This window comes from Typopeltis vanoorti, chromosome 6, assembly GCF_054136105.1.
Source record: "Typopeltis vanoorti isolate ZY-2024b chromosome 6, IOZ_Tvanoo_1.0, whole genome shotgun sequence".
Lineage (NCBI taxonomy): Eukaryota > Metazoa > Arthropoda > Arachnida > Uropygi > Thelyphonidae > Typopeltis > Typopeltis vanoorti.
Window position 1 is genome coordinate 92,812,493 of NC_143554.1, and position 23,513 is coordinate 92,836,005.

Genomic DNA, 23,513 nt, shown 5'->3' on the forward strand with positions numbered 1-23,513 from the left:
AGTAAAGAGAAGATAAATAAACTATCTCTACAAAAAATACCATGGTCCTACAATCTTTATCAGATACTAAGGATGGGTCCCCAAAATCTTGCAAACAACTTATTGTCCTATCAAACCCATTAAAGGCTTAGGAGTCAGAGTCATTCTTAAAGAACTTGAAACAGAGAACCTATCACTCAAAATGTAATTGCTTTAAAAGAACTAGGCAAACCACATAAGGACTCACAAGCAGTGACTTCAAGTAGGGAAAGGAGCTGATCTCTGACCTCCTCCCCACAACAGTACTGGACTTTCAAATTATTCTATGGAATATTAATAGAAAATTTATCATTGAAGAAATGATAACCCTGCACTAAACTGTGCAGAGAATCATCAGTACAAGAACAAACCTTCAATGGTCAACATTGCAACCCTCATTATAAGAGGTTTTGGATTAAGCATGAAGCAGTACTGTGTATAGCAGTTAGTTAATTAATTCATTAATTAATTAGTGTATGATGATACAATAGTCATGAGATCACTTTACTGGGAGATGTGGAACCATCTCATGAAACCAATATTAAGCTATTGGCTATATAATGCATTTTTGCCTGTAAATTGTGTGTGTGTGTGTGTTCTCTCCTGCCTGGTTGTCCTGGTTTGAGGAATGAAAAATCCTCAACCTTCATATGAGACTAGCTAACTCACTATTTGATTGAAAACATCTGATAAGATTACTTACATCGTAGATGGGATTCAAATCCTGATCTTTCCAATCAAATGGCTCATCTAAACAACATTAACTTCCAACATTATGAAGTTAATGTTGGAAGTTATCATTATTCATTATTATTCATCACTCTCATCATTCAAGAAACCAGTTTCTCCTATTTTTGAGATTTAGACATCTCTAAGATATTTCTGACAAACCCTCTTCTGGCTGTTTAGTGTAAATAGAGCACAAGACATTGCTATTTTTATCTGACCGTTTCCCCCCCCCCCCAAAAAAAAAAACCCTTGATACTTTCCATAAGATTCAAAGAGATACAACAAGCATATAATTCTAAACTATTTCATTTTTTCCTCTCTTATCTGTGCAATAGCCCTTCAAGGGCATGTCAAACATATTTAAAAACCCAAACCTCCATTTTCAGAGTACATCAATAAAAATTAACACAACCAATCATAACATACAGATCATGCCAGAATATCCACAACAGAAACTCGCTTTCACATCCACCTTACTAACACCTGTGGCATCAACACCAAAATAAATGACATACACTATCACTTTCATTTATCCAGACCAGGCATCTTATTCTTCATAGAAACCCAGATTGCAAATTTAGAATCTCTACTTTTCACCTTCTCTAGCTCAAGGTTTCCTTGCTCCACTTAGTAACATTAATTTCTTCATTTACTGGTCTCCAGATTCTGATGAGCCAGTTGGAGTTGTGTATATTAAAATCATTAAAATCACCTAGGAAGATGACTTTACTATTTGGATAACTGGATTGCAGGCTATCCCAATAGGGAGGTCATCTTCTTAGGTGACCTTTTACACATACTCTGTCTCCCCTTTTCCAACATCATACATTAAGCTGGACATAATGACGAAGTCTCTTCCATATGCATTGATCTGATGTGAATCTTACATCTACCCACCTGAATTCCTGATAGTCCTCTTTGCTCTCCCAGTATTCTTGATCTTTCGATCTCCTTTCAGATATACCCTACAGGTCATCTCTCCTCTTGGCATCTCAGACCACAATCTTGTGCAAGTCTCCTCTCTTACAGAATGTCGTTCCTCAAACCACTCCTGACCTTTCATCCTCTCTGGCACTACAATAGTGTCAGAGAAGATGAAACTGCTATTCTACTGCTCCTTTCCATAGTCTGACTATTGCTTCTGCTCATCCAGTCCTAACACCCATTCTAAATGCAGCATGGAAATTGTCCTCACTGGCATGAATGCCTCATTCCCCATTCTTTCCCAAATCCTCATCCACTTTCCAAGCACTGGAGAAAGTGTATCAAAGAACTTGAAAAAATAAAAAAAATTCAACTTACTTCAGATGATTTGCCTCAGGAATCCCATCTTCATATGCTGCCTATGCCAAAGCATGTAGCAAATGCAAAATAGTCACCAACAGCAGAAACATATCTCCTGCCCAAATGGAAGCCATGCCTTCTAGTCCCTTGCTAAGGCTATCTACCTATCAGATGCAACTTCTGCTCACCTGCACTTCCACCTCTCTGGCACCCTCCTAGCATCACTCTTTTCCTTGAACTCCTGCATAGATGACCAAGGCAAATTGCCTCCTACCATACTGGAATCCAAGCACCATATACCTCCTGTAGTTTTTCTCACAAAAAGACATCAGAAAATTACTAAATAACTTGAACGCTAAAAGTCTTCTATTCTTGATGACATCCCTCCAGTCGTGCTCAAACATTGTGCTCCAGAGCTAACCTGTCCTGTATTATTTCTACACTCGTTTATACTTAGCTGATTCTTATCACATTGTGGGAAGCAGTCATATATTCAGCCTATTCTAAAAAAGGGAGATAGAAATTTACTGTCAAACTACTGACCATTTTCCTCAGTCCTCTCCAAAATAATGGAGAAAGTCATCATTAACCAACTTCTCCACTATCTGGAGACCTGCTAATTAATCAGCAACCACCATTATAGATTCTACCATTCAGTGTCTACAGCTGACCTCTTAGCCTACATCACCTGCCACTGGGCACATACCATGGAAAGGTTTGGAAAACCTGTGCTGTCATTCTTGACATTTCAGAGCTTTTGGCTGCATCTGGCATGTAGACCTGCTAAACAAATTGCCAATGTTTGGTCTTCCTGGCATCCTCTGTAATTAAGTAGCTGGTTTTCTTTGGTTTGTTCACTGCATGTCGTGGTGGATGTCTTCCTCTCTTCAAATTTCACCAAATACAGGAGTGCCTCCAGGCTTTGTCCTATCACCTACACCTCTTTTTCTTGTACATAAATGGCCTACTCTTAATCACCACTAATCCTATTCTCAGCTCTGCAAATGATAATACTCTCCATTTGATCAACCATTTAGTACTCACACATCCCAAGCCTCAAGATCACCTATAACCAGTGTCTTAAACATCAATCTGTGTACCATCTTTCAATGATGAGGACAATCTGGTCACCTTCAATGTCTGGGTATTTTATACCCATCCAAATCCCAAATCCACCCATCCTTAGAATACTGCTCACATGTTTAGGATCGTGCACCTGAAACTTCTTTAAAAATTCTTGTTCAGAGGAGAGAAGTTCAGCTTATAGATTATCCCCTCTTTCTTACAGATTTGTTTTGACGTCTGTCTTATAGATGTGGTGTTTCACAGCACCTGTAAGATAGACATTCATTGTCTATTCTACAAGTACCTCAATGAGGATTGCTCTACTGAACTGGCAACCATCATCCATTTTTTTTTTTTTGTAGGGGGGGGGGAGGTTAGTGTTAAAAGTAGCAGTTGTCAAGCATCCCACAAGCAAACACACTTAACCTGCTTTTCCTCTTCCTGCTTTATTTCATCTACTTCTGGTCTTTTGGAGCAGCCTTCCTCCTGAAGTATTCCCAAACAACTATAACCTGCAACTCTTTAAAAAAAAAAATCAATGAACTTTTGCCTCAGTCCTGACCTGTACTTCATGTACACCCACTGATTTGCTCCCTCAGAACAAAAATAGGTCTTTTGACCTCTCCTGTATGAGATCAATATTTAAAAAACAACAACAAAAAAAACTGGAAATGAAAGGGGAACCATTCGAATATCTTTGATCTATTTACCTAATAACCCCCAGTGAATGAATAACCTTTTTTCACATTTATTGAACCCTATCTACAAGGTTCTTCCAGCATTATCATTGCTAGGGCTTGGAACTGTATAGAATCACATTATGATGAAATAGTGACAAGCCCCCACATTGGCATCAGAGATCTTAAAATTTGCTACAGAAACATGGGGGCTAATGGACATATGGATAAGGAAAAATTTCATCATCATCAAGGAAATCACTGGGGACTTGGTTCAGTTGTGGAAACTCACTTAGACTGAATACACATATCTTTTCTCTAATATCTCACAAAATGAGATTAACTACATCACCATGTCAACTTAACCAAGCAAATAACATCACAGACTGTAAGCATGTCTTACTCAACAATAACATCAATGATGTGGCAACTAGCTCAGAACCCTGGAGAATGCCATGAAACTTTCCTGTGTTATTTAAAAAACAAATCAGCAACCTCTGCACACTATGGAATTCCATAACTGGAACTAGGAAAACTGGCTCTCCTTCAGAACAAATATCAATCACTACCATATTTAATGGGGAAGAAAAGGATTTGTCACCAAAGACAACACCTGCAAGAACCTCAAAAGGGGATTGTGCTGATTTATCAACACACATGCACAATATGAGTAACTATAGGGGTGTTGTTAGAGAAATTCCCCTGAAATGAAATTAAGATAAGGAGAGTTGAAGAATAAGATTTCGAAATTAGGCTGCACTTAAGATGTGTAATATGCATTCTGATGTTTTCTACAGGACAAATTACAAAATCACAAGAGGGCATTTTAATAAAGAAAATCTCCATGAATGATTAAAATCTCACAAATAAGGCAAATATTCTAACAATTTTCTCTACTCACAGGCTTTTCTCTAATATCTCACAAAATGACAACTACAGTGAATGCCCTACTCAGGTCCCAGAACGCCATTCTCTGTTTTGGAATAAGCTTATAACAACCAAAGAAGTATTACAACAGCTTTGAAAGTTGCAAAAGAGGCAAGGGTCTGTCTGAATCTTGATGGACTGGAAATAAAGTTTTATCATACCATCAGAAACTTGCTCCCAGTCTTAGTCTTCAGCAGCTTATTAAAAAATGGAGGTTTCCAGAACAGTTTGCTGAGCTACACTGTATTTATTCCCAAAAAGGATAGAGAACACATAAACATATCAAGTTGGAGGCTTGTACCAGTATAGACTACAAAATGTTTGTGAAGATACTCAATACTAGAATAAAATATTATCTCAATGACCTTATCCAAAGCACAATAATTTATGGTATTCCAGGGAGAATGCTCAACTCTTTTTTTTTTTTTTTTTTTTAAACTTAGCGAGAAAATTTACTTAGGGGTTTAAGTGTCAACTCTGAAAAGACCAAACTGAGGACATCTGGAACATTTTATCCATGGCCACAAACAGAAGCTGGTTATTCTGGATACAGTTATTGTTTTTTAATTGCACCTTATGGATGCAAAATTTGGAACCTAAAAAGTGTGAGAGAGAAAGGATAGCTGCTTTTGAAATGTAGTGTTGGGGGGGGGGGAGTCTCATACAGGCAGACAAACAAATATTTCTACAGAGGATTGGTAGGATTTAAGACTCCTTAAGAGCACTATATAAAAAAAAATAAAAAAATAAAAAAGCTAAAATATTTTGGACATATGGAAAGAATGCAAGAGAGATGTTTTAAAATAGTAATAGAAGTTAGAGTACTTGGGAGAAGGGGAAGTGCCTCCCCCAGTGAGATGGATGGATAATACATAAGCAGTGACCAGTCTTCAGAGAGTTGAAGCTTCAAGAAATTTGCCTGGCTTAAAATTTGTGTTGCACGTTACCAGGTTATGGAGTGATTGTATGGTATCAGCTGATCTCTAATGAAATTAAAGATATATAGAATGCTTGCCATGGTAGCAAAATTGAGTTGAAATAACAAGGCAAGTAATGGTGACAAGATGATTGGAAGGAGGAAAGGACACATTTAAAAGAAATAGAATTTATATAGCTACTGAGGGATAATTACTTAAAACAGCACACAGTTCCCCTCATTCTGCAGAAGTTAAATAGGTTACAGTGACTGCACCTATTCCCTTTGTTGAATAAAAGAATTCAGCTGTACTATATGTAGAACATATTAGTGGGAACACCCATGATTTGAGATTAAGTAAATATACTAGACAAGAAATTATATTGTTGTTTTAGTCCTTTACCCAAGTGAGCAGACCAAAGTTTTCATATGCAGTGTATTAACATCTAGGATACTTGTATGTAGAGTCAGATGACATCAGCTCACGTTTGTATTCCATAGTTCATAGCATGCTTCCTTTCAGATGTGTATTGCCATGTGTTTGGGATGAGTCACTACTCGCACTAGTTTCCACCTTTACTCAGATCTCATTACTGGGAGCTACACCAATAAAAATAGGTAGATCAATGCAGAAGTCATATTTTCACTATACCAGTAACAAAATAGTGTATCACCATATTATTAAAATAATCTGGATTAGAGATATTTGTAGTAAGTTTTCTTTCCTGGTTACAGAGTAAATTATAGTAGAATAAGAGATTATATTATTGTTTTAATCCTTTAGTCGTGTGTGAGAAAATCAAAAATTCATACGTATTTCATGTACGTATGAAATACTTGAGTAGTAGCTAAGTAGGTAATCACTTCCAAATGATGCTAACTCATTTGGAAGTTAAATGGATGAATAGCATTAATAAGCCCTAACTATAAATAAAAAAAAGAAAGAAGAAACTGTTGTGGAATTACTGTTCCTGTGGAATGTAAGAAGTGTGATGAAAGATAGAAGATTGACTAGCATGATATGGAAGGTAAAATAAGATTGAGTGGAAATCAGTCAAGAGGGTTGAATCAGTGGAACTCTGAGACTTCTAGGAAGTCCCCGGAAGAGAGATCTTTTGCTGGATATATTGTATGATAGAAACCTATAACTTATTTGGTAAGAAATTTTTTTATTAATAGTTATAGATGAAATTTTTCAATTCATGGTAGGAGAGGAGAGAACAAGGGGTCATTTATTGAAATTGAGTTGAAGTGTGATTCAAGAAAATGTGAATACTTTTTTTCCTTTCAGAGAGGTCAATAAGTTGAATGAGTTGCCAGAGGAAGTTGAGTGCATTTTCATTGAATGAAGGAGAGTAAGATATTTATTTGTGAATAATGGTTAGTATGGGTATTTCGTGATAAATCCTAGGATCCTGTGGAAATATCTTAAATAATGTAGTATATTTTGAGATAAATTTTTAGGTGGTTATTCATCCACCTAGCCATTATGGATGAAACATAACAACCATCTTACATATCTTATCTGTGGTGTCAGACATTCATGTTTAACATGACTGATGTCATGGCTGATATGGTGATTAAGGATATAACTGCAGGATGTACCCAAACTTGATTATGCCATTATATACTAACATTAATTCCTTTTAATAGTAATAATAAAAGTAATAATACATGTTATATATATTTATGCATATTATATATATATTTTTTTTTCTTGTTCTAGGCAGAACATCCCTACAAATTAAATTCAAAGTTTTTAAATCAACTTCAGTATTGCGAAGCAGAAAGAATTCCATATGCAATAATAATAGGAACAGATGAGTTACTGAAAGGAAGAGTGAAAATTCGTAACATACAAAGCAGAGAGGAGGTAATCATTTTTAAAATTTTAATTGTTTTAATGCAGTAGTATTTATAAGAAAAAAATGGTGAAAACAACTTCTTGAGATACTGAAAATTGTTGAATGGACTAGAATTAGAATTTCAAAAGTACTTATGGATTTATATGAAAACAAGAGGACTGAGTTTATTTTTCTAAGATGAGAAGCATTTCATTTTGATCGTCTTGTACTGACTGGGTATAAAAACAGTATCTTGAACAACAACAAAAAAAAGCCTAGTTTTTTGGATACTGAGGAGGTACTGATGTGATTAAATATCTTATCTGTTCAAGTTTCTCCTTATGAATTAATTTCTTCATTTATTGTTACTTTGCTTACTTTCTCTTCCCTTAACTTTGCCTCTGTGATTAATCAAGAGAGAGACTATACAATCTTTGCTAGTCTCTGTACTATTTGCTTTATGGGTATATCTATTATTCAGTTTTAGTTTGATGTGTGTTTTTTTAATATTAAATAAAATGATTACTAAAACTATGTTGAATGACTGTTTAATAAAGTGGGAAAAAAACTCATAAATGAAGGAAAAAGAAAACTAAAATGATCTAAAGTTTAGCATTTAAAACTTTATCTTTAAATGCTAAATCTTATATTAACTTTATCTTATTATTTGTGAATAGAATCAGATGAAAAGAATTGATTATTTAATTATTTCTATCTACTTATTAGCCATTTTATCATTTTCTGACCTTCTGATCATCTGATTATTTTTCAGTCTGATTTATTCATTATCGGTTAATCTTTTTGATTAATTTCTAACCAGTTGATTACACAGATTCTTGATAAAGCAGATATTCTCATGATCAGTGTGTGTATGCACACACATTCAAGAGAGAGAGAGAGAGAGAGAGAGAGACAGATGGAAGTCTTCCTAATCCAGATACCTTAGTTAAACATAAGAAATATGTTACATGATCTTTGGGTTAAATCATATGCTGTACTTAATTGATGAACAAGTGATGTTGAGTTGATGTTAAATATTTGTAAGTGAACTACACACACACACACACCTAAAAAAATGCAGTTGGTACAGCTTCTAACTTTTAAACATCACAATCACTATTAAACAGCTTTCTTCCAAATTAATTTATTTGTCAGGTCTCCAATATGATCACCTCTAACATTTCTAAAGCACTTTAACTGCATAATCCACCTAAATCTGATATTCTTGGTCTTTTTCTTGCCATCCTGGCACCAAACATTTTTGCTAGCCTTTTCTTTCCCATTCCATTTAAATGACCTGCTACCTTAGATTAGCTCTGTTCACACATCTTGAACGATTATGATGTCAGGTTCCTTATTGATATTTTCATTTTTAATATGATTCTGCCATTGATACCATCTGTTACTCCCCTAATTTCTTTCAGAAGTCTCATGTCTGTGGTCTCTATCTTCTCTTTGATAAAATCTTTCATTTCTAACCCAATCTCAAATCCAAAAATCTTATATATGGCTAGTTTAGTGTTTTGGTTAATTTCTCTCTTATTTCATATAAATCTATTCATTTGACTCCCACTATACTAGCTTTGCTTATTCTATTGTCTGTTTGAAAATTTAATTTGCCATTCTCATTAAAAATTGTACCTCAATTACTAAAGTATTTTGCTTGCTTTATAGGTACTCCATTGAAAATACAGTTGATGCTTTTCAAGTTCTTTAATTCTTTAAAAGTGACATAATTATGAACTAAAAAAGAGAGAGAGATTCAAAAGATATCTCAAATATGGTTTCATTCATTTTAAAACTACTGTTTCCATTCACTATATCCGACTTCTGAAAAAAAAACTTTTTTTTCAAGGAATAAGCTGTAGCTAGTGATGAAAGAAATTTTTTGAGAAATTGTATTATAGAATGAGTTTACTCAGTAGCCATGGAACCCTTCTATTTGAACGGTTGCATAAGATAAGGGAAGACTTTATCTGATTGGTTATGTTTGTTATGATGCATGATGTTTGTTATCTGCTTCAGCCAGCTGAATACAAAATCTTTCTACTGATTCAGCTAAAGCAAATTATATGAAAAATATGCCGAAGTAGGTGAATACCAAAGCAAAACCAAATATTCGGTGCATCCCTAGTCACAAATTAATGTGGATAAAATGCATTAGCAGGCCATATGCTTGATACACTATACTATATGCAGTAATTATACTATTACTTTTAAAAGACTGTGATTCAGAAGTTCAGATTATTGTGGAAATTCGGCTTTTTCTTTGCAAAATACTCCTAACCTAAATACATATGGCTGCAAAAAAAACTTCCAAATGTCTGGGGACTGTAATTTTGCATTTAAATGAACAACAACAAAAAACACCATATTGGATTCTGCCTAGAGGGGGCATAGTCAAAATAATTAAAAGCTTGCTTGTTCCCCCAGTATTTTTATTTCAGTAAATTTGTCTTCTGTTTTATCTTTCTCTTTGATAATGCCTCGGTTACTGTTAGATTAAATATTGGAATAAAATTTTTTTCAATGTACAGCTCAGTGCAAGTGGCATATGCTGTCCATAGTACTAGACTGCCCAAAAAATGATTGTTGCGAATTCAGTTCTAATCGCTGACTAGAGGAACTTTTACTAAGCCTTTTTTCTACCAGTTCTCAAGTTAGCTGATCTCTGGCACAGGCAAGTGGGATATTTTTCTTCTGGTAAACTCAGTTGTTGTTGTTTTTTTTTTTGTCCTGTAAACTCAAGAAACTCAATCATAGAACTCAGAATCATTTTCAGACAATAAATATTGTGTTAGGATTAGGGCCACATGATTGCAGTACTTGTCAGCTGCCTCTCTTCACTGGATGCCATGTATAATTAGTGATAGTGTAAACTGTGATGCTATTACTTGCTATTTATAAAGTCTGCTTGGTTACTGCACCTTTGAAATACCGTTATTCTAATTAGCAGTGTGCAATTCTTACAATTGCGCACTGCTTATCTTATTATCTTACAATTCTCTCTCGTAACCTTTCTTGCTTAAACTATTGCGTACTATGTTTATCTACCTTTTGCACTACGAGTCTTATGCCTATGGATACTAGAAAATTTATTTTTATTGAGACTGCGCCACTAATATCTTTTAACTGGCATAAAACTCAGTAATACAGCCGATTGATTTTTCTCTCTCTCTCTATCTTTCCTCTAACAAAAATTGAGTCTGTTTTCCCAAGCATTATTAATATATAGTGAAATTTAGTGAAGTGATGATAATGATATACAAGTAGAAACAAAAAGGGAGTGGATACAGCATTTTCTAGGAGGTCACAAAACACACAAGAGGAAGGTGAATACTGCTAATGAAGACAGAGGATTTAGGCCTGCTCAGGGTGAAGGTTTTTTTGTGAAAAACTTCCAGGAAAGTAAAGTAGCATCTTGCAGGATTCAATTCTTGGACCATTGCTGTTAATTATTTGCTGATGATATTTGATATAGATTGAAGGGGATATTCAGTTGTTGTTTGCTGCTGATGATGCAAATTTAGAAAGAGGCTATAAGAAATAATACAGATGTTAATTCCCATCAGGAAGATTCAAATAGACTTCATGAGATGAATGGGGGTTACAGTTTATAGGTGATGGTTGACAGAGTCCTGAACTTTAAAGGGGAACACTGACAAACAAGCAGCTTTTACACTATATAAAGACTTGATTAGGCACCTCGACTGTTGTATATAAATTTAGTTGCATGGTTTCCATTTGATGAAACTCCAGCGATTCCAGAGTCCAGAATTGAGTAACTAGGGCAATATCAGTACTCTGAGATATTGGTTATTTGGTTAGATTGAGGAAATGTGATTTGCAGTTTAGTGGATAGGCAGATATGATGTGATATATGATAGAGACTTATGGTAATTGACTGGATTTTGCCAGTTTGATAGGGTGGTGATTATACACACAACAGGGAAAGAGTAAGAGGGGAAAAACAAAAGACCACTCAACCAAGGTAATAAGGAGCAGATTACTTTTTTTTTTATATTGTGGAAAAACCATTAGGTGTTAAATGCATTGTTGATGTATGTATGTATGTGTGTCTGTTAAGAGTGTGAATAAAAATTAAACTTCATTGTCATAGATATGTTACTTGTTGAGTGTGCATTCAGTCTGTTGATTCAGGAGGATTTTTAATTATAATAGTAGAAATAAAGGGTATCCCACTCTATATAGCTAATTTGATAAAACATGAATGTTTGACGTTTTGCATGTGCTTCTGCAAAAGAATCATCGTGAAATGTGTCTGTGTATTGTTTGGTGTTTTATAATGATTTGCATGTGTTACTATTCATGTGGTTTGATTTTGTTTTAATATTTCACATTGTTTACAAATTTATTTAGTTCATCCTTAATTCTTATTTATATACTTTTTATTTTATTTTCCTCCAGTTTGAAACTTCACGAATGAAGTTAGTAGAAGAAATTAAAAGGTGTCTTCATAACATCTGATGAGCAGATTCATCAATAAAATTCTGATTACATATTCACAACTAATCAGACATTTTAACATTTGCAATGATTGTATAATATGTACAGTAAAAGTCCACCAAAGTTAATAAAATCTCCCAAAAAAGCTGGTGTAATATATGATTATTATTTTACACACAATCTTTAATTCTGTTTTTTATTTTTATTTATACAGAATCTTTAATTCTATATAAAATTGCTCTTTACTTTAAATTATGATTTTATTAATCAATGATCATAATTTGATTTTTTGTTAATTATTTAACCTTAATTATGGTATTTATTATTATTATTACATGACACCTCCAAGGAGTCCAAAGAATCATCGGGGTAGGACACCTACAACTCCTCTGCATCTACTCTATGTCTCCACTGCATCATCATCACCACCACTAGTATTTTTACAGACGGTCACAAACATCCATGCCCACGGTGGGATTCAAACCCCCAGCCTTTTGGCTGGAGAGCAGATACCATTTACCACTCTTATGCTTACCACTTGGCCAACCAGGCCAGCATGCTGTATACCGGCCAGTATATTTTCTTGCCATTGGTCGTTATAGCTTTGTACTTAATCATACACTTGGTTGTTTATTTATTTCATTAATAAATAAATATTTCAAGTTATTTCATTGTGAAGGTAATTTGTGATTTCATTGTGTAATAGTGTATTCTAGACTGTTACACCACTGTCTTGCATTGTGACCAAGTATGACTGGTCCACATATTTGTATGTTATTCCTTATCCTCTGTCCACATGCAATAATAGCATTTGGTATTCATCACCCCATGTAACTTTTCTCCAGTTGATATTCATTGCTCTTTATTGCCACAGTTGCTTATTTTTGCTAACAGGTGCAGTATGGTCAGTGACTGTTATGTGGCATTCTTATACATTCTTTCACACTCTATGGCTGTCCCACATAGTTATCTTATGAATTATAGTATGTTTAGTGATCTTTATGATCTTATTTATTCTCTTTCTGCCTCTTGCATCGGTCAGTTTTGCCACATGGTTGATGTTTATCATAACACTCATTCTCATTATACCTAAAAATGTTACTGCATGTGGTCACCCTTGCAGAATGACTACATGCAGCTGGCATCTATATCAGCAGATGACTATACACAGTGCTGCTCTGCTGTAATTCCACCCCATGCAGAGGTCACAATCTGGGGTAATTGTTACTGTTAGCTGAGTGCCTTTGCATGCTATTAGTTGTGTCACTAGTAAATTACACTTTGTTTAGGAATGTCTGTAATATTTTGGCCACTGAATGTATACGTGTTATACATTCAGTGGTTATACAAGATACGAGATTTGTTATATGAGTTTATACAAGATAATCCAGGTAGGTGGATCTGGTCATTGATTCTTTAAATGATTTTAAGCAAGAAATTTAATATCAACATCTGATTATGAAATGAGTAGTAAGTCTATTCATAATTTTTGGAACTAATAGCTGCATTGCTTCCTTACAGTGCATATATTATAATCTAGTTATGTAATCCACTTCTCAGAGTTTGTAGTATTCTGTTGTTTGTTATTGGATTGACCTTGTTAAACTGATGTTATTACTGAAATGATGATGGATAAGTTTCCAAATGAGGAAACTTTTTTTTTTGTAATTAAGGAATACTAATGGCATTTTCATGACTATGTTGTTTTTGGTTGCTTTTTTAATATAACTCATAGTTAACTTCCTCTGGTATATTACAGTACCAGAGTTAACTAGACCTGTAGAAAATATTGGGAGATGTCAAAAATTCTTTCAGCCTGATAAACAAAATGGGGCACAATTATTTGAGTTGATTCCATTCCACGAGACAGCATCTTAAAACTGATAATTATCTTTTCCATTCCTAAGAGTTTCAGTGCTGAGAACATCATTATAAAAAATTAAATTATGAATAATATGTTTGGGTAAACAAGAAGAAGGAAAGCGTTAACGTATGTGAAAAGTGTCTGGATAGATTAGAGTGATTGGAAATGGGAGCAAACGTCTGGACCGTAGTAGAATGGAAAGGAAATGAAACATCTAGAAGAGGATATTAAACAGCTAACGGAGAGATTGGCTGAGAAGGAGGAAGTTAATGTTATGAAGAAAGAATCAAAGGATAGTTGTATATCAGTGTATGGTGACTCAATCATTAGAGGTGTGACTAGTAATAAAGTGCACAAAACATGCTTTCCTAGTGGAACAATAAAGCAAATAACTGATGCATTGCAGAAAAGGAAATACCGAACATCAAAATTAGTTGTAGTCATGGGCACAAATGACTTAGTTGGGAGAAGAAGAATATTGATAGAAACTTGAGGAGGTTGTTGCAGCAGGTAAAGAAGAATAGTGTTGTCGAAAAAGTCGTAGGCATATTGCTCAAATATGATAACAGTGAATTGAGAAGGATATCAGAGATAATGAATAGTAAGATGGCTGAGTTCTATGAGGCAAAGGGGTTCACTTTGTAAATCTGTGAAGTGAATTTGAAGGAAAAGTGGAATAGTTTAAAGTGGATGGATTACATTTGAATGGGTTTGGTGTTGGGCATTTAGAAAGACTGTTGTTTTCTGAGAAGGCACAGGGTCAAGAAGTTGATGTAGCAAATGATCAGGGTCTACCTGTGGAACAGGATAGCACAAATCAACAAATTGCACAGCAGGAGGAAGATGGATAAGAGGTTAAAGATGTGGTTGCAGCAGCACAAGGTGATGGAATGCATAAAGGTGAGGATGAGACAGGTAAGAATGGAAATCAGGATCAGGGAAATGGGAGTGGTCAAACCGAAGAGAGAGAGAGAGAGAGGTGTAGTATAGCAGCTAGAATAGAGAATGTTGGTGCTGGTTTGATGGCCTCAAACACACACAGCAATTTTTATATTTATACACAAATGCAAGGAGTATTTGAAACGAGAGCTGAGTTTGTGGCATTAATTGAGACGGTATGCCCAAAAGTAATTGGAATAAGTGAAACTTGGTTGTCTGAGGAAGATGTGATGTTTGGAATAGAATTAGAAGGATATATAATTTTCAGGAAGGATAGAGATGTGAAAAGAGGATGGGGACTGTTGTTAATGATTGCAGAGGAATTGTGCCTGCAAAGTGTGGAAGATAATGGTGCATGCACAGATTTTGAATCTGTGTGATGCAAAGTTGAAATAAACAGGTTAGTATATCTGATAGGATGCTGTTATAGGCCAGGGAATGCAGAGAATACTGATTGTGAAATGTTTAGGCAAATTAGTTGGGCATGTAAAAAGAAGATGATCCTGATGGGAAACTTTAATTGCAGGAATATAGACTGGAAGGAGGAAATAGTATGGGGAAACAAGGACAGCAAGTTTGTGGAATTTTTGAGAGATAAGTATCTTATGCAGCACTTATTGGGAGCTCTGTAGTCAGTTAGCATCAGTACATTGGGTAGATGAGCTGAGCAGAAGCTGAAAATGCATTGAAACTCATAAGGCAGTATCTGACAAAAGCAATGTATGATTGCATACCGAGGGTGTTAAGCAAGTGAATAGAGTGGGAGTGAAATGGATGAACAGCAAAATCAACCAAGCTGTGCTGGAAAAAAAAAATGTTATGGAGGAGGAGGAACACGACAGTTGGTGAACAGATCCATGAAGAGTGTAAGGTGCAGGCTAGAAAGGTGACGAGCATGGTAAAAAAAAGAAAAGGTGCAGTATGAGAGGAGATTGGCTGGTCAGGCCAAGGTGAACTCAAGGAATTTTTCTGCTACATGACAAACAAAAAAAAAAAAAAAAAAATCAGCTAACGCTGTTTTATTCCTGTGTATAGGGAGTAGGTGAGGCCATTTTAGTCCTATCTAATTTTGGAGACTGAATAGGCAGTTCAATCTCCACTGGTACCCAATCACAGATAACTGGCCCAAGGCTATCACTAATTAAGTGGCACACGGTGAAGAGAGAGACGGCTCAACAAGTGCCGCCATCTCGTGGTCCCTAACACTTGTATTTAATGTCTGAAATAATGTGGGTTCTATGGTTAATTTTCTTGAGTTTACGGGACGAAAAACCCGAGTTTCCAGGGGAAAAAAAACACGCTTGCCTGTGCCAGAGATTGACTAACTCGAGAACCGGTCGAAAAAATGTTTAGAAAAATTTCTTCTAGTTGCTGACTAGATTCAAAACCAAGAAGTCTTCCTTTGTGTGGGCAAATGCCACAGCCACTGAGCTACACAGACTCCCATGGCAAACAAGATGAAGAATAATTATGGCAGACTAACATTGGTGGATAGTCATGGCAGCAGACTAACAGCTGCAAAGGATATAGTGGAGTTATTGACCGAGCAGTTTATATCATACTGATATAAATTATCCAGTACAATATATAGAAGAGAGACAAGTATTAGGAGAATTGGAAGTGAAAGAAACAGGTGTATCAGATGTTGGTTGGGTTAGATGTGAATAAGGCTGTGGGGAATGGATGACATACCATATGCTTAAAGAATGTGTACCACAGTTGGTTATGCCCTTAACCTGGTTATTTAATGAAATTCTTGCAGTGGGTAGGAGTGGTAAGAGGGCAAAATAGTACCACTCCACAAGCATGGTTCTATGACAGAAGTCTCCAACTATAGGCCAGTCTGTATAACTGTAGTTGTGGTCAAGGTATTTGAGAGATTGATAAGGAACAGAATACAGAATTGGGTTGATGGACATGGCATTCTTTATGAAGGTCAGCATGGATTTGTAAAGGGTAGGTCCTGTTTCAGTAATTTACTTGCATTTTATGATAAGGTGACAATTGCATTAGATAAGGGAGAATCATATACAGTGATATTCTTAGACTTTGCAAAGGTGTTTGATAGAGCACCACATGATAAGTTGGTGTACAAGCTGCAGAGAATGGGACAGTATATTGATTAGATGGATCAGAGATTGGCTCTCTGAATGCTACCAGCAAGTTGTGTATGATGGAGTAGTGTCTCAAAAAAGAAGGGTGACCAGTGGCATGCCTTAGGGTTCTGTTCTTGGGCCCCTGCTGTTTAACTTGTTTGTAAACGATATAACATGTGGACTGACTGGGGATCTTCATTTATTTGCTAATGATGCAAAGTTGGGAAGAATTATAAGTAGCACTGCTAATGCTGAATCCCTTCAGGAAGATTTGAATAGCTTTTTTACTGGGACAAAAGAGTGGAGTTATAGTTTTAATATCAATAATTGCAAGGTGTGGCATTTTGGAGTGCAGAAATATAAGGCTATGTCATATATTGATGGTGCCATATGGCAGGAAGCGGCTGAGATTAAAGATTTGGGAGTGATGGTTGACAATAGACTGAAGTTTAGAGGGCATAATTGCTAGGGTTGCAAAGGTTTCACATCATAGTGCTGCTATGATTAGAAGTACTCTAGCACTTTGTTCTTCAACCTGTGGTCCGTGGAAATTTCCTGCTGGTCTGCTAAATCCCCCCCCCTGCCCCAATGATCTAGCAGCTACATGAATCGGGTGCTACATTGTTGCAGGGCGAGCAGGACTCTGCACGTGACAATGTAGCGCCTGAAGTATAGGCAATGTGTGCGGCCGTCGAATGCCAGTATTGCGTCAGCTTGCCTGTCGACAACACCTCGCAAAAATTCTTATTTTATCGCATTCGTCCATATTGTTTTCTAATATTGTGTTGTGGTATTTCGGAAAACAAGTTATTTCTTTCGTAAAATTTGAAACCCTACAAAATGGAGACAAAAAAAAGTCAAAAGCAAAACCTTTTAACCTTTAGTAGAGGCAAGGACAATATTCAGGAGAAAAGTAGTGATGGTACCGAAAGCATGCAAGTACTAGTGCTTCAAGTTTAGAAGAAACAAAGAAAAAGAAATATGTTGATATTTCGGAATGTGCAGTACAAACCAAAAAAAAGAAAAGGAAACTTTGTTAGGCGTTTCGACAAGGACTCTTTAAAGCTTGGTTTCATTGTAGCCCTTGGCAGTGAACTATTGCCATGGCCTTTGTGTGTAGTATGTTCCGAAATTCTGTCAAATGACGCTATGAAATCTTCCAAACTTGCTCGTCATTTGCATTCGAAGCATAGAGATTTTATTGATAAGCCACTGGACTTTTTTCAAAGATTACGTGACCAGATGAAAAGTTAGAAAAGTGAAATGAAAATGATGACGACTAGTGAGAAGTCGCTGCTTCGAGCGTCTTATTTAGTTACTCTTTGAATAGCTAAAACGAAAAAACCATTTACTGTTGGTGAGGAGTTAGTAAAGCCTTGCATCTTAGATGTCGTACGAGAAATTTTGGGTCCTCAAGCCACTAAAAAACTGGAGGCTATATCGCTTTCGGACACCAGCATTCAGAGGAGAATTGTTGATATGGCCACCGATATTGAAAAGCAAGTTGTAGAGAGGATAAAGAAATCCAGATGTTTCGTGATTCAACTTGATGAATCAACTGACGTGAGTAACCCTGCTATTCTACTTTGCTTCTTGAGGTATAGCGAAGATGAAGACTTAAGGGAAGAACTTCTTTGTTGCCTTGACTTACCTGGACAGACCACTAGTTCAGAGATATTTAATGCTTTTGATGGATATTTTCAAGCAAAGGGCTTAGACTGGAGCAAATGCATCGGAGTATGTACAGACGGTGCTGCGAGCATGACTGGACATCGCTCAGGAGTAGTTGCAAAAATGAAGTCGCGCACCCAGAAGTTTTGTCCACTCACCGTATCATCCACCTGGAGCACGTAGCTGCAAAGAAGTTTTCTACTGAACTAAACACTGATGAATGACGCAGTAAAGATCATTAGTGAAATTTGTAGTCGAGCAATGAACTCCAGGCTGTTCACGATACTGTGTGAGAGTATGGACTCACCACCAAAATCTCCTTCTCCATGCAGAAGTGAGGTGGTTATTGAGAGGAAGGATTCTTGCACGTCTTTTCGCAGTGCCGGTGCTAGGGTCTTTGCCGCCCATATGCAATTTCTATCTAAGCGCCCCTGTAACTATCTGGGCTTGTGTGGTTCTTTTACGATAATAAAAATTTAAATTCTTTGAAATTTCTTAAATAAATTTTGAGAGAACAGCCACACGTTGGTTCGCTAAATGTAACGAACAAGGGGGTGTTGACTAGGCAGGATAATCGTTAAAAATCCGAATATTCAAAAAACTCTCAAATTTAAAGCAAATTTTGATAAAGCCACTTCACTTTAATTTGAATATAATGATACAGGGATTATAGCCTTCTCACCGACCCGAATCGCAAACGAAATTAAAATGAATTTTAAAGTTAAAATTTATTTGAACTAAAGTTTAAAATTTTTTTTGCGTTTTACAAGTTACTAATTATAGGGAATTAGCCTGCTGAATACAGAATATAAAATATATGCAGGAATATTAAAAGAGAAACTAAGCAGCATTTTAGGAAACAAATTACTAGAAGAACAAAATGGTTTCCGAAAAGGCCGATCCTGCATAGATTCAATTTTTACTTTAAAATTATTAATAGAAAAGAGAAGAGAATTTCAAAAAGAAACACACGTGGCCTTTATTGATTATGAAAAAGCCTTTGACAAAATTAGTAGACAAAAATTATTTAAAATATTAAACAATTTTTAATATTGTTTAATATTTTAAACAATATTAATATTAAGGTGACCAATCGTCCTCCTTTAGGGAGGACAGTTCTTCTTTTGTAGGTTCTGTCCTTTCTCGAAAAGTGTCCTCCTTTTCGATATTTTAAAACTAATCTGTTAATCTCTGTATTCAGAGATGCCGCGCCGAACTGTTACGCGTCATGTGACGGTACAGTTTGGAAAGACGCGATTATGAAACGCATGCACAGGGCATAGGAGAACTTCACGTGTCTCGCACAATTTCGCACTTCACTTTGTTTACCTTATCTCTATATTATACTTCGTGTTTATTTCTAACGGAAATACGAAATTATTTCTTTCTCAGTGAATATTATACTCAGGTAAGTACAGTTCACGTTTTATTAATTCATTAATTCAATTTTATACAACCCTGTTTTCAACACGAGTGTAAAATAATTTAAATATAGATTTAGTAAAGTTTTTATCGCTTTTGTTATTAAAGTTTTAGTTTTAATTATTAATTTTATTTATTCATAATGTGCTTGCATCGTTCGTGTGGCTCTATATTTTATTTTTAATTTTAATTTCATTTAAGGGATGGAAAAATCAAGAAAGAGGAAATGCCATTTCAACGATCAATTGAAAAAGGAATTTCCACTCATATCAAAGAGAGACAACATTGTTTTCTGCAATATTTGCAGAGAATTTTGTATTGCAGTTGGAGGCAGAGCAGCTATAACGAAACACTTGAACACCAACAAACATAAGCAATCATTAGATGCATCTGCTTCCAGTAGTAAAGTAACCTATTTTTTTAAAACTTCTAATTATTCTGAAGATGAAAAACAGTTAGCTGTAATGGAGGGAACATTTGCATTTCATACCATAATTCATAATCAAAGTTTTCGTAGTATGGATTGTACAACTAAATTATTGAAAAACTTTCACAATCCTAAATTTTCATGTGCCAGGACAAAATGTGAGGCTATTATTAAATCATATTTAATATTATATTATTAATATTAAACAATATTAAAACAATTTTTAATATTGTTTAATATTTTAAACAATATTAATATTAAGGTGACCAATCGTCCTCCTTTAGGGAGGACAGTTCTTCTTTTGTAGGTTCTGTCCTTTCTCGAAAAGTGTCCTCCTTTTCGATATTTTAAAACTAATCTGTTAATCTCTGTATTCAGAGATGCCGCGCCGAACTGTTACGCGTCATGTGACGGTACAGTTTGGAAAGACGCGATTATGAAACGCATGCACAGGGCATAGGAGAACTTCACGTGTCTCGCACAATTTCGCACTTCACTTTGTTTACCTTATCTCTATATTATACTTCGTGTTTATTTCTAACGGAAATACGAAATTATTTCTTTCTCAGTGAATATTATACTCAGGTAAGTACAGTTCACGTTTTATTAATTCATTAATTCAATTTTATACAACCCTGTTTTCAACACGAGTGTAAAATAATTTAAATATAGATTTAGTAAAGTTTTTATCGCTTTTGTTATTAAAGTTTTAGTTTTAATTATTAATTTTATTTATTCATAATGTGCTTGCATCGTTCGTGTGGCTCTATATTTTATTTTTAATTTTAATTTCATTTAAGGGATGGAAAAATCAAGAAAGAGGAAATGCCATTTCAACGATCAATTGAAAAAGGAATTTCCACTCATATCAAAGAGAGACAACATTGTTTTCTGCAATATTTGCAGAGAATTTTGTATTGCAGTTGGAGGCAGAGCAGCTATAACGAAACACTTGAACACCAACAAACATAAGCAATCATTAGATGCATCTGCTTCCAGTAGTAAAGTAACCTATTTTTTTAAAACTTCTAATTATTCTGAAGATGAAAAACAGTTAGCTGTAATGGAGGGAACATTTGCATTTCATACCATAATTCATAATCAAAGTTTTCGTAGTATGGATTGTACAACTAAATTATTGAAAAACTTTCACAATCCTAAATTTTCATGTGCCAGGACAAAATGTGAGGCTATTATTAAATCAGTATTTAAAAATTACTGTGATAAAATACTTGCAGAAGACTTGAAAAATGCAGCATTTGTAACCGTTTTATCTGATGCATCAAATCATAATGAAACCAAATTGTATCCAATACTAGTAAGGTATTATAATGTTACCAAGGGCATTCAAGTAAAAATTTTAAATTTAGAAACCTTTGAGGGCGAAACTGCTGAAATTTTGTCAAACCACCTATGCAGAGTAATAAATGAAAACAATTTGAAATCTAAAGTTGTTGCACTAACAGCTAATAATACAAACACAAATTTTGGTGGGCGAAGACGCAAAGGAGTGAATAATGTCTATGTAAAATTACAAGATTTACTCCAAAAGAATACTCGGAATAGGTTGTAATGCACATATTTTGTCAAATGCAATCAACATAGCGTCATGTGCCATGCCAATTGATGTAGAAATAATAATAACGACAATTTATTTGTATTTTAGTCGTTTTACTGTTCGTGTGGCTACTTTAAAACAATTTTGTGAAGACGCAAATGTTGAATACAAAAAACTTTTAGGATATTCAAAAGTTAGATAGCTCGCTCTAACACCTGCTATAGAGCGTGTTTTACAATTATTTGAGCCTCTCCGTTCATATTTTTTAAGTTTAGACAAATGTCCAAAAATTCTGGAATCTTTTTTCAGTTATGAATTATCGGAGATATTAATGTATTTTGTACATAATCAGGCATCTATTTTCCACAAAACGATTCAAAAGATTGAAGGTGAACATATTTCAGCTACAGAAGTTAGTCTTATTTTGAACGATTTTGTCCTTCAATATAAATCACGATTTGAAGAAAAATTTATTCCTTTAATAATAAAAAGAAAATTGTCAAACTTAGAGGAATCAAATCCGGGCATAACGGAAAAGTTTACCAAAGAAGTGCAGAATTTTTACCAAACATGTTTCCAATATGTCGAAGAATGGTCTGAAATAAATATCACAGGAAATAACAGTTTTCAATGGTGTTTTTTGACTTCATCGCAAGTAAATTGGGCAGATATTGAAAATTGTGTTGAGTTTTTATCGAAAGAAATGCCTGATATTAAAATCGATGACAATTGTCTGTTTGAAGAAATTAGAAGACTGAATGTATATTTAAATTCTGATAAATTAGAACAATGGGAAAATCAACATGTTGAAATTGATAAAAGATGAGTGGAAATATTTAACCATTTCAAAAATGAACACATTCCATATGAAAATTTAGTTATTCTTGTTGAATTTACGTTGTGCTGCCCTGGAACTAATGCAGCAGTTGAAAGAGTTTTTTCAATTGGTAATGATTTTTGGAGAAGTGAGAAATCAAGATTGAATGTTGATACTCTAGCTGCAGCACTTACCGTAAAATTCAACATGAAGGATATTTCTTGCTCCGAAATTTATGACAATAATATGACAATATCTAAAGAAAAAACAAAAATAATTGCATTCAAAGGAGAAAACCGAATAAGAAGTAAAATAGTGATAGGTAATAAAATACTAGAACAAGTAAACACTTTCAGATACTTGGGATGTGATCTATCATACAAAGAAGAAAAAGACATAGACGCTAAAATATCAAACTTTGTCAAAGTAAATAGCATAATAAATAATATATTTAACCCATCCCTAGTACAAAAACACACTAGAATCAGACTATATAATGTCTTGTCAAAACCAACTCTACTATACGGAAGTGAAACATGGACCATGAAAAGGAAAGTTTAAAAACGAATTCAAACAGCAGAAATGAAGTTCCTCAGAAAAACAGCTGGATATACCAAGTGGGACCACAAAACAAATGAAGAAATCTTACAATCCCTGAAAATAAAACCAATTAATTACTACATAAGACAGTATAAACAAAAATGGCTAGAACATTTAAATCGAATGGACAACAGCAGACTACCAAAAATGTTATACAAATACAAAATAAGTGGAAAAAGAAGAATCGGAAGA

The 23,513-nt window shown here is 34.9% G+C and overlaps 1 protein-coding gene across 4 annotated transcripts in view; it reads left to right on the plus strand.

The window, feature by feature from the left end:
- LOC150105709 (histidine--tRNA ligase, cytoplasmic-like) overlaps positions 1–12,072 on the plus strand; it is a 169,298-nt gene extending 157,226 nt beyond the window's left edge. For all 4 annotated transcript variants that reach the window (XM_090395024.1, XM_090395026.1, XM_090395027.1 and 1 more), the window contains 2 exons: positions 7,343–7,489; positions 11,889–12,072. In XM_090395024.1, the coding sequence (XP_090251150.1) occupies positions 7,343–7,489; positions 11,889–11,948 (207 nt within the window). In that variant the 3' untranslated portion in view covers positions 11,949–12,072. The remainder of the gene's footprint in view (positions 1–7,342; positions 7,490–11,888) is intronic.
- The last annotated feature ends 11,441 nt before the right edge of the window (positions 12,073–23,513 follow it).